Source organism: Oratosquilla oratoria, chromosome 4 (genome assembly GCF_046742065.1).
Source record: "Oratosquilla oratoria isolate Oo_2021 chromosome 4, ASM4674206v1, whole genome shotgun sequence".
Lineage (NCBI taxonomy): Eukaryota > Metazoa > Arthropoda > Malacostraca > Stomatopoda > Squillidae > Oratosquilla > Oratosquilla oratoria.
The window spans coordinates 79,816,453-79,829,324 of record NC_134780.1 but is presented as its reverse complement, the minus strand read 5'-3'; the positions used below and the strand labels follow the sequence as shown (position 1 = coordinate 79,829,324).

General features: G+C 39.6%; 1 protein-coding gene across 5 annotated transcripts in view; it reads left to right on the top strand.

The window, feature by feature from the left end:
* The window catches only part of Kank (KN motif and ankyrin repeat domain-containing protein 2 kank), a 231,029-nt gene that overhangs the window by 201,705 nt on the left and 16,452 nt on the right, over positions 1–12,872 (top strand). For 4 of the 5 annotated variants that reach the window (XM_076184458.1, XM_076184460.1, XM_076184459.1 and 1 more), the window contains 3 exons: positions 5,540–5,750; positions 6,412–8,870; positions 12,128–12,288. In XM_076184458.1, coding sequence (XP_076040573.1) covers positions 5,540–5,750; positions 6,412–8,870; positions 12,128–12,288 — 2,831 coding nt within the window. Of the gene's footprint in view, positions 1–780; positions 1,319–5,539; positions 5,751–6,411; positions 8,871–12,127; positions 12,289–12,872 lie in introns of those variants that run through there. The other variant, XM_076184461.1, reaches the window with a different exon arrangement.

Genomic DNA, 12,872 nt, shown 5'->3' with positions numbered 1-12,872 from the left:
CCAGAAAAAAACATAATTTCACAGCAGCATGCTACTCCTTCCTTTCATCCATCTTAAAAATAGGCAAAATGTCACAAAACACTTCAAAACAGTGGTGAACCACAGGGCATATGTCTTCCCACAACAACCCCAGTGAGATTGATGCCTAACAGTTGTCTCATGCAGCATCTAGTGGCAGAAGCCTGAACTATTATGGGTTTGTCCCACAAAAAACTATTCTGGTGACTTTTAGGCACCCCCTCATCTACTATTTATATACCAAGAGCTTTTTCCCCTTATAGGTGGGTGACCAAGTCAGAGCACATACCCTCCATACATTTGTCTCCCAGGCAATATAGATCACGTATGTCTTTATTATTATTATTATTTTTTTATTTATTTATTTATTTATTTATTTATTTATTTTTTTTTTCTGGTGGAAATTCCGATCTGTTTGGTTCAGTTACTTGAGAATTCTAGATGGCTGAATACTGGATATTTGGTATTTTATTGTACTTTGTAATCAGTTTCAAAAGATTATTAGAAAATATACAAATTTGTAACATAGGGGCCACTCTATCCAGTTCATTCACCAACTCAAAATTTCTGTTCATCTCCCTCTTACAGCCTTATTTGCTATTAGTAAATGCCACTCCCATTCCCTTTAGTCTCTTACATAAATTTGCAATTCTTCGATAAATCCCAAAGATTGCTATCATAGATAAGTTCTTATCAAAGTGGTCAGAAGTATCTTATCATTAATCTTAGATTTGTGTGACCTCTTTCACAGTCTTGTAGCATAAGGTGGAGAAAATATTTATACTGAACATTTAGTTTGGTTAATTTTAAATGGAAATGAACATATTTGTGGCTGTAATCTTGAGTTACAAGATTCTTAACAGCAATGGGTAATATGGTATGCATACCAAGGGATCCGGACATGTGTAACTCTTTAAGTGTACCAGGCAGTAGCCAAAATGGGAAAAGTGAAGATTTAAGAAATATTGACATTGCACCAGATATCCCAAAGAAAGTCAGAAAGAAAGTGGAATCATCACACACTGTGCAATTTGAAAAACTACAGTATAATAAGCTCACATGCCCTGAAAATATAGTTAATATTTTTGAAAATCCCCTTGAAGACATTGAAGGAAATATTTTTCAAAATCCACTTGAAAATGAATATATTTTTCAAAATCCACTTGAAAATGAATATATTTTTCAAAATCCACTTGAAAATGATGAATATATTTTTCAAAATCCACTTGAAAATGATGAATATATTTTTCAAAATCCTCTTGAAGAAGTAAATATTTATGAAAATTCACTTGAAGAACATGTAAGTTTTTTTTTTTTTTTTTTTTTTTTATAATCATTGTATATGTTTAAGGGGTGTAAATTGTAGTATTTTATTCTCCAGGCTGTTTCAGTTGTGATTTGGTTTAAGATTGCAAAACTTCCCCTCATAGATAGGGCTAGGATGGTGATTCCTTGTGAAGGATTTTTATGAAATATGGGAATTTAATGTAGTTTGCCCCTACTATGAAATTGCCTTGTGGCAGCCATGAACTATCTCCACTCCTTACCTTTCTCCCAAAGTAGCAATGCAATAAGCCACTTAGCCAGTGAACATCCCTTGCATTTGTATAACTTAACCTCTTCAATACGAGTCAAATTCTCGTGTGCAGCATCGGACGCCTAATGCATGATGCATCACACTACTTGCATTATGAAACATAAGGTCACTGCTGTATTATTCATTCTCTTTCACTCTGAGTAATAATAAATGCAGAAAACGTGATCAAACCAGCTCACAGAATTCGAGAGTCATTCAGCTACAACTACAAAATAAATATAATCAAGATACTGATGCTGGCAGCCTTGTACACCCACTCATGCCTCATGATGCCTACATAGACATCATCATATCAAAAAGGTTAACATTCAGTACAATGTGGTGGGAGTGAACTTGAGGGGACAACTGAGGATGAGATGGATGGGGTGAAGGCATTGAGCAAGAGGGAAAGGTCTGTTGAGCAAGGAAGGGAGAAGGCAGGAGATGGGGATGAGTGGAAAGTGACTTTGTATAGATGATACTGTTATGTAAGGAAAAGATTGCTGGGGGATGGGGGTGGGTAGGGTTTGCTTATGTCTGAATGATATTTTGACACAGCCCAAAGGGATTTCTCCCCATCTTCTCTTTTTCTGAATTAGAGGACAGGGAAGGGAGGGGGGGGGTTGCTGATTAAGTGAAGCGACCCCTTGCTGTGGATGTACTGTCTTGCTACATTACTTCTGACCCTTTGTATTCTCTTGATCTTGCTTATATCCTTCACTCTGTGTGAGGACCTTATCAGGATATATCAGGGTTTCAATGAGTTTATTCATCATCTTTTCATCCAAATAGTAGAATGCCACTTTAATCTTCTGCAGTCGTCCATGTCTCTCCTGCAATCCTGCTAATGTGTCTGTAAGGTGACAGGTTGTCTTTTATCAACACACTCAAATCTTTCTCCTCTTGCTTATGTAATGGGTTCACTTCCCAAGGAATAGGAATGGTCTTTTACCACTATTGCCCATTTCTAGTACTTTGCATTTTTTGTTATTGAACTTCATTTCCCATTCTTGGCTCCATGCAAAAATAGTGTCGAGATCTTTCTGTAATAGTCTACTGTCCTCCTCTTTTTTTTTCATTTATATTATGATTTTTGCATCGTTTGCAAGCATGTTAGTGTAGCTTGTTCTTCTTTCCATCATGTCATTGACACAAATAAGAAACATTATAGGTGCAAGCACTGAATCCTGTGGAACTCTGCTCATAACTGCTATCCATCTTGATATCTTAACCTTTAGTACTTTCCTCACGTATCCTCCTTCAAAAAATCTTTCATCCATTGTAGTAGTTTGCCTCGCAAGTCCTTCAGTGTGCTCCAAATTCCACATAATTCAACTGTGAGGTACTTTATCAAATGTAGGCTGAGGTACATGCACTCCACTCATCCCTCTCTCTTTTGCAGTGCATCAATCACACTTGCGTAAAAGCTTAAAAGGTTCAACACATATGACCTTCCAGATCTGAAGCCAAACTGACTGTCTGTCAGAATGTTCATCTCTTCAAGATTCATCAATCTTTCACAATCTTTTCACATAATTTCACTATTGTGCTGTTCAGTGAATTTAGTGGTGTCTCCTTATTTCCACCTTTGTGTATTGGCACCACATTTGCCCTTTTTCAATCAAGCAGCTCAGTGCTTTTTTTCTGTGAATGTGTAATAAGATTGAATCTTGTCCACTAGCTGTTCCCTACATTCTTTAAGTATCCAGTTTGAGATCCTGTCAGGACCAGAAGCTTTTTGTTACATCCAATGATCCCAAGAGATTGAGCAATTCCCTCGCTTCTACATATATATCTTCTAAACCTGGATTTTTGCTCCCCTCATTTTCCTCTAAAAATTTATCTCTGATTAGAAATTTCATTATCTCTGCCTGAGCTGAGGCCTCTTCAATGACCTCATCACCCACTATTAACTTGGTGTCACCACAATACCTTTCATCCACAAGGAGCCAAGATGAAAGGAAAACAAATGGGTGTTGGTTGTGAGTAGAATGGGTGGTTGTAGGTGTGTATCTTGGTTGGCTACCACCCTTATAAGGGGGAAGAAGTCCCTAGTATGTAGTGTCTCCACTCCTACTGAATTGTGAAATATACAGCAGTTTTCAGGCTTCATTAGTGAGTAATTCTGAGGAGACTGGAGCAATTGATGGTTGATTTTGGCAGAGCATATGAGAAAAGAAATTTTAAGGGAGTGTGGATGAAGATAAAGTAGTAATGGTGGGAGATTGAATGAAAGTGTGAGGAGGAAGAGGCTTGAGGATGTGGAGAGCTTCAAGGATCTGGGGTTGTATATATTGATAAATGAAGGAATGGATAGGGAGGTAAATTATATCTTTATACATACATACATATACCAAAGGCTTTTTCCCCCTTACATGGGGGGTAGCCAAAAAGAAAAAGCCATAGAAATAACTCCCAACCATTTAATTTCCCATATTCCACTCCCCTCCACCCTCCTCCCTCCCTCCTATCTTGGCATCTCCTGGATGATGGGTCATCCCTGCATCCTGTCCACTGCCCTGGGTCAGAAGCAGTGTCGCAGTTTTTTTCCCCCCTAATAGGGGAGGTAACAAAGTCAGAGGCACATACCTATTCTCACCCATTTCACTCCCCTCCACCACCCTTTCCACCCCTCCCATCTCAGCTCCTCATGGATGAGAGGTCATCCCTGCATCTGCCAACTACTTTGGATCAAACACATTGCTGCAAGACACAGTATATCCACACCTCTTGTACTAATCTTTGATCACTCATTCTTTCCATGTGTCCAAACCATCCCAATAATCTTTCATCAGCCCTGTCTGCCATCTCCTTTTCTGTTCCTGCTCTCTTCCTCACTTCGTTTCTCAGTCTATCTAACCTGTATAAGGTGGGCCAGAGAGTGCTTTGGTGGTTTGGGCATATGGTCCAAACAAATGATGAAAAACTATCGTGGAGTGTGTGGAAAACAGTTTTAAACTGACTTGATTATGCCTTTAGTGATTTTTAAGTTTAGGGAGCTGCAAGATGAAACCATTTACCTAACAGTTGACAGCACCTTAGGATAGAGTATATAGCAGTGGTTCCCAAACTAAGAAGAAGAAGAAGAAAAAAAAAAATGCTCACTCTCCCAGGAAGGTGTGAAGTCATCTACTCAAAAATCATTAAGAAAAACAAAATTATTCCAAGAACAAGTATCTACCACTACATACATGGAAAGTTTAATTCTCTCAGTCACCTCAACCCATTTTCTATCAGATTAGCTCTGTGCTAAGATACGAATAGAAGAAACATAATTTCATATAAATACAAAAAAAGGTTGGTGGAGAGGGGGCATGTAGGTCTGCTGAAGCAAAGAGAGGATGTCATATATGATAGTTTTGGAACCACTGGTATATAGGAAGATCTTTGCTTGCACAGTAGTAGTAGTAGTAGTAGTAGTAGTAGTAGTAGTAGTAGTAGTAGTAGTAGTAGTAGTAGTACAGCTAATACAGTGAAAAGACTAATGGATCTGCATGACTTTTTTTTTTTTTTTTTTTTTTTCTTCTTCTTCTTTGCCCACCCCATGCCTATCCAACACTTGTTTTTCTTATCTTAGCTCCTCATGGATGAATGGTCACCCATGTCTACTGTCCATTGCTTGGGTCAGAGGTAATGCAGCAAGACACAGAATTTCCACAGCAGAGCTGAACACTACTTCATTACATGGCATCCATACCCCCTCACCCACTCAAATTACAGAGTAGACAAAAAGAAATCCCTCTGGGCTGCCTCATTTTCTCATCTATTCACAACTACACAATTCACACCTATCTTTTGCCCCCTCCCATCCTTGCTGAACAAACCCTTGCACTCAAGGCCCTGTTCAGGCCATCCATCCATCCATCCATCCTATCATTGATCTTCCCGTCAAGTTCCTCATAACTTAAATTTTATAATTGTACATAGTAAAGTTGTCATTTACAGATGAAGCTGAATCTCTTAAAAGAAGAAAAAAGAATACTGCTGCAACACCTCAAACGTGTCAGGGGACGGTCATCGAGTGAGGAGCCTCCACTTCCAATTGGCATAGATTGGGAAGCACTGGAGGTATCGGATGATGATATGGAAGGCCGACTTGGTCCCCCAAAAGGGGGGACTAGCACACCGAAAGGCACAAGGAGGAGGAGTGAGTCACGTAAGTTTGAAGAGTGTAGTGATTTTAATAGACATTTATGTATGATAGCACACTTTTACTGTACATCTACAAAGAATGAAGGGGTGAATCTAGTAGGGGGTAAGAAGAGAGAATGCTGTCAGAGGAATTTGGGCTGACCATGCAGGTTAAGGCATTGTTACATGTGGCAAAGATCGAGGTGATGGTTGTTTCAATGCTGTATGGTTTATTAAATTCCACACTACAATGTCCTCTGTAAGGGCCACTGTCCTGACTTCCTGATAGGGGGATTTTGTGACCTTAAATAAAATCAATAGTAAACCATTTCAAGTCATTGAAAGTAGAGGAATCGGCATTCGTCTATGAAAGGAAAATAGTGTAATCATAAAATGATGCGTGACTGAACCATAGTTGTTTTATGTAAATCTCATTATGGATTGTATTAAAGCTCAGTGGTCATTACCCTATTGGATGTGAAAATAAGTATAATGGGAATGTAAAGGGTGAGGATGTTTCTGATAGTCACCTTGCTTTGAAGGTAATGGTGCATAAATTGAAATTTACCTTTTTGATCAGGATTGCTTGTGTGGGCATGTGTAATGGGATGACAATTGCTTAAATTGTTACATAACTCATACATATTGTTCCAGGACCTAATTATACCCAATTTCTGTTTCTTTAGCAATGAGAGTCAACCTGGAGGAGTTCAAATCTTATCGCAGAGCAAGAGCAAGTTCAGTGTCAGAAGGGTCAGAAGCTGAGTCTGTCCACTCTACTCGTATCACTTCCCCAGACAAGCGAGAAGACTTGTCCCTCTTCATCAGAGAGGCACAAGAGAGAACTCCTGTACGGAGATCAGCAAGTTTCAGCTCACCCAACACACCACTACTCTCCAGACGATCACACAGGGATGTTTCTACCAGTTGTCGCATAATCACAAGAGATGTAGGCATTTCCCATGTCGGTGCAAAGACACGTTCTGTTGGTCTCTCTACAGATCGTATAGACACCAAATGCAAAGACTGTGATAAGAAAAGAGAAATTAAACCTAAACCATGTTTACAGTGTTTCCAGAGAAATCAGAAAGTACACAAAAGTGTTGCACTTGATACTGATGATCTTGTGCCTCCTGACAAAAAAGAAGAAATCCCCAAAGTGGAAGAGGTTATCACCCCAAATGAAAAGGAAGATCTTACCAAAACAGAAACCACTTCAGAGTCTGACAACAAGGACATGGAAGAAAATGGGAGTCCACCAAAGAATGCATTACTTGACAAATTAGGTAGAAAATCAGCAATAATAAGTAGACTGTCAGAGCCCCAGCTTGTTCCACCAACATTGAGTTTTGATAATTCTACCAATACAGAAACCATCATCACACAAGAAAAAAATGTTAACACAAACCTTTCTATGACAAACCTTTACACTCAAGAGGACATTGACAACCAGCTTCAGGAAGCCAAGAGAACCTGGGAGGTTTACCATAAAGAGGAACTTCAACGAGTAAGGTCCATAAGTCTTCCTGTACCTGACAAACCAATCACTCTTGAATGTGGGGTGCAGGTGAGCATCAGCGATCCCACCTTGACTGTCACAAAATTTAAACCATTAATGCAAAATGCAAGTGTTTCTGTCAGACCAAACACCAAAGACATGGGTATTGGATTTGGGGACGTCAACCATGTTATCTGTGACAAGTGTTCAAATGTCAGACTGCGTAATATTGCTATTGGGGATGGAAGCATTACAGATTTGCTATGTGACAAGTGCAATGTTAAGACTCGTGCTATTGGAGTTGGAGACTGCAAAACTACAGATATTCTTTGTGAAAAGTGTGCAGTTCCTGTATTGACTCGTACTGTGGGTTCAAGTAATGACAAAATTACTGATACCTACTGTGACCGTTGTAATGATATTCGAACAAGGAGCATTGGGGTAGGAGATTGTTCAACAAAGGACAAACTCTGTGACCAGTGTAAACCAAAAATTACGAGCAATATGTATGTACAAACCAGGCCTCCTGATACACGTACCACAGGCTCCAATACCATGATGCTTCCATTGAAAAAGGAGACTGTGAATGTGGAAACAAACACTATTCCTACAAGTCCAGCAGTTACCCCTGAAGTAGAACGAAGAACCTTTGGAAGCACGGGTGTTCGAGTGTGTGACAAATGCAACGAAGCCATTCAGTCACTGGCAAAAGATATTCTTAATACGAGTGGTGCCACAGGATCTAATTTGCCTCCAATACCTCCGCAAATGTCCAAAATTCCAAGACTTGTTGATATTCAAAAGGCAACAGAATCCAAGTTGCTGGACGCAAAGATGGCAAATATGTCAAGTAGTTCCAGTTTAAGCTCAAGTCTGACAGATTCTAAGCTGTCAAGTATGACAAGCAGCTTTACTGATTCTAAAACCTCAACACAACTCAATCAAAGTAGTTCTTTATCGCAGCAGTTGGAATCTAAGAGTACACCAATGCCTACCATGTCATCACTACATCAGATTTCAGATTATCAAAAGATTCCATCAATTCAGGTTACAGATATGCAAAAAAGTCCCACCATAATAAGAAAGAGCCCAACTATACAAAAGAGTCCTACCATACAGCGTAAGGCACAGCCAATTAAAAGCAAACCAAGTCCAACCATTGATAAAAGTACTGCTTCGAGTAAAACCACACTTCAGCCAAGTCCAGCACAGAATACATCACTCAGTTTGAATAAAGACAACTCCCTACAGAAGAAAACCAAAGAGATGTCAACACTAAGTGTACTTAAGGAGACCTCAACACGGAGTGAACCCAAAGAAACCTCAAAAGAAAGTTTGACAACAGAGACCACTTCATCATCTGTAGTAGCTAAAAACAACTTAACAGAAAATGTAGTTAAAGAGAAGTCGGTAACAACTGTAACTAAAGAAAATATAACACAAAAGGTAACTAAGGAGAACTCAACACAGAATATAAGTAAAGAGGAAGATCCAACAAAACTGAGCACAGTGAAAGAGAATTCAGCTTTGCAAGATGGAACGCAAACAACTTCATCACAAGAAACATCTGTACATAAGACCTCTTTGTCATCAGCTGGTTCATCCCAGGCTGCCTCCTCAGTACCTTCTCTTAGTAGCTCTTCACAGGTAAGAAAAATTACATATATATACAACATATACCAAGGGCTTTGTTCCCCTTATAAGGGAGGTCTGGGGTATTCACTACATGTTATTGTGGGTTTAAAAGCTGCTCAGTAGCATGCAGCTGATACTTTAGGGTCTATATGGGGTGCCCCTATGGACCAGAGCCACACATAATTTTGTCTGTGATAGAAGAACTCTCTATTCGTAGGGAAATTATGCTACTATATCATAATGTGACTGTCCCTCCATTATGCTGTACCCCCACTCTTAATACTGTCCTGTACCAGTTCTCTGAATATACATTTCCATTTGTGCCAAACCCTGTGGTAGGGGAGAAAGAATATTGCCACAAAGTGTTCCCACTTGAGTTGTAAAAAAAAGATGGAAATCGGACATTCCTAAAAAAAAAGCAAAGACATAAGAGGGTCTGGGAGGAGTTTTCCAAACAGGACCCTAAGATTTTAGTCTTTTAATGTGCATAGGTGCGGTACAGATTGGAGTAAAAGGGAAGAGACAGTATGTTTGTGAGAAGATGGATGTGTTGGCATTGAGTGAAACTAAGTTGAAAGGGAGGGGCGAGTTTGAGTTTGAGAGTGTAGTTTGGAGGGTGTCAGGAGTAAAGAGAGGACCAGGGAGAGAAGGGGTGGCTATACTAGTAGGTGAAGAGATAGGTGTGTGGTGGAGTGGAAGGTTTCTTCAAGGTTAATATGGATGGAGGTGAAAATGGGGAGATGTGGGTCTTTGTAAGTGCATGTGAGCCTGGTGGTGAGAAGAGTATAGAGAGGGAGGCTTTTTGGATAGATGTAAATGATTCCATAGAGGGTTTAGGGAGAAATGTTGATGTAGTGGCATTGGGAGATTTCAATGCTAGGGTTGGAGACAAACCAATAGATGGAGTGGTTGGGAAGTGTGGAGTTCCATGAAAAAATTGTAGTGGAGGGATGATGATGGAGATGTGTCTAGAGAGTTGATGATAGAAAATACAGTGTTTAGGAAGAAAGTCAAGCATAAGTACACATGTGAGGGTTGTAGATAGGCCATTCATGGACTATATAGTGGTAACCAGGAAAAGAGTAGGAAGAGTTTTAGATGTACATGTTCTTAGGGGAAAGAGTGGGGGAATATCAGATAATTTTTTGGTTGAAGGTAAGTTGAGAGTGGAGGATAGATGGAGAAAGAGGAAAAGGAAAGAAGGTAGGGAAGTGCTCAGAGTAAACTCCTTAAATGAGAAAGAAAAGGAGTACAAGAAAAAGCTGAGATAAGAGTGGGAGTGAAGGATAGAACTAGGAGTGGAGGAATGGGGAGATTTCAAGGAGGGAATTTCAAGGAGTGCAAAGATGGTGTGTGGAACAAGAAGGATGAGAGGAAATAGAAAGAAGGGTAGTGAGTGGTGGGATGATGAAATAAAAAGGGTTGTAGAAGAGAAGAAACAAGCATTCACAGATTGGTTACAAAATAGGATGAGAGAATTGTGTAAGAGGTACAAAGAAAAGAGAAGTAAAGCATAAGAGAAAGGAGGCAAAGAGAAGAGCAGATGTGAAATGGGGTAAGAATATGACAGAAAATTTTGAAAGTAATAAAAAGATGTTTTGGAAGGAAATTAAGAGGAAAAGGAGGCAAATCAAGTAGAGAAGAAAAGGTAAAAGGTGCAGATGGAGAGGTGATAATGGAAGAGACTGCAGTAAGAGGAAGAAGGGCTAAATTTGAAGGAGGATGGGGAGGAAAAGGTGGTTGCTGTGGGAAGCACTAAGAAAATGGCAGTCATGAATGAGGAATATAGAGGAAAAATAAGGAAAGATGAGGTGAAACCAGTTATTAAAATGATAGCAGATAAGGCACCTGGGTTAGATGGGTGTTATAAGCAGTGTCCAAAAAAAGGGAGGACTGGCTGGTGAGGTTGTTTAGTGGTTGTTTAAAAGAGGGTAGAGTGCTGGAGGAGTGCCTTATAGTTCCACTTTACAAGGGAATTGGGACAAGTGTGAGTGTAGTAGTTTCAGAGGGATTTTCTTCAGTGTAGTTGGGAAGGCTTATGTGAGGGTTTTGATTGAGAGGATTAGGAAAGGAACAGAGGGAGTAATTGGTGAAGAACAGTGTGGGTTTAGGAAAGGTAGGGATTGCTTGGATCAGATTTTTGTGGTAAGGAAGATATGTGAGAAAGCTTCAGTAAAAGGTAAGGATGTTTTTTGGGCCTTTATGGAATTGAAAAAGGGTTATGAAAGGGTAAACAGAAGGCACTGTGGGAGGTATTGCAGATACATGGGATAGGAGGAAAGCTGTTAAGAGCAGTCAAAGAGTTTTTACGAAAGTAGTAGAGCCTATGTTAGAATTAGAAATGGAGAGAGTGAGTGGTTTGAGGTAAAGGTGGGACTTCACCAGAGATGTGTCATGCCACCATGGCTATTCAATTTATACATGGATGGGGTGGTGTAAGAAGTAAACACAAGGGTAATGGGTGGGGGATTGGAGATGGTTAAAGAAAATGGGGAAAAATGGGAGATAAGCCAGTTGTTTGCTGATGACATTGTGCTAGTGGCAGCATCAGAGGAGGGATTAAGGAAGTTAGTGACAGAGTTTGGGAAGGTGTGCAAAAGAAGGAAGTTGAAGATAAATGTGGGTAAAAGTAAGGTGATGAAATGTACAAGGGGAGAGGATGGCAGCAAATTGGAAGTATTAAGGGAGAAAGACTAGAGGAAGTGGATAGTTTTAGATAGTTTGGTGTGAATATGGCGGGAAAGGGAGGAGTGGAGATGGAGGTAGAATGTAGATTGAGAGAAGCAAGTGCCTTGGGGAATTAAAAAGTGTAATGAGGAATAGACATTTGGGAATGGATGCTAAGAGATTGTATTAAGGAATGATTGTGCCAACAGCACTGTATGCGACAGAAACATGGAACATAGGAGAGGAAGAGCTTAAATGTGTTTGAGATGAAATGCCTTTGAACATGAGGGGATGACCCATCATCCAAGAGGAGCCAAGAAAAGGAGGAGGAAGCAAGGGGTGGTGAATGAGAGTGGAGTGGGTGGAGATGAAATGAGTGGGATTGGAATTATGTCTCAACTTTGGGTACCTCCCTTGTAAGCATTATAATTGCTTTATGTCAAAAGGGGTTAATGAAGCATAGGAATGTATACTACAGCTCTGTAAATACACATTCAAATAGTTCATTGCTGTGTATCATGGTTCTTTTCAGTAAGTTTATCATCTTTAGAGCACCAATTATATGTTAGATAAATTAGTTATCATTTTTAATTTCTTTCCAGGAAAAGCGAGTGCCATATGTTCGACAGAATACATATACTAAAGTTGCATCAGGTTTTGTTAACCATGGTTTTGAAGAGCACGTTGATGCAGCTGCAAAGGAAGAAAAACTAAGCTCAAGTCTTTTGAAGAAGGAGAGTACAGTAGTAGAGACAAACGAGACGTGAGTATCACATCCAGGTTTATTACTACAGTGATTAATATTCTGAGACTAAATATTGGATTTGCTGACTTCAGATGATTGCTTTACTACACTATCAACCATAGCCATTTCACCATGGATCTTACACTTCCCATGCACTTGATGTTATACTAACTACCTTGTCATGCTAGAATAAGCTACTGGCAAAAACACACTAGCTGTAACATCACCTCAGGGATAGGCTGGTAGTCCTGCAGTGGAGCCTCATGGCTGCCTGATGTGATAGTTTCTTGTATGTTGGCTCAATACTTCTATCTTGCATTAGTGTAATTAACTCGTTTTCCCATACTAAAGAGTGAACTTCATTATGTCAATCTAGAATGTGTGTATATGTTGGATAACTGATAACTTCATTATGTCAATCTAGAATGTGTGTATATGTTGGATAACTGATAACTCTTTGTTAAACTGTATGAAATATTTTTAGAAAAGCTTGATTTAAACATATCAGGAATATGGCTTGTCAGATTTGCAGTAGAATAGGGTGTCTGAAGAATCTATCTGTATACCAAGAGGTCTTTCCCCCTTATATGGGAGGTAGCCAA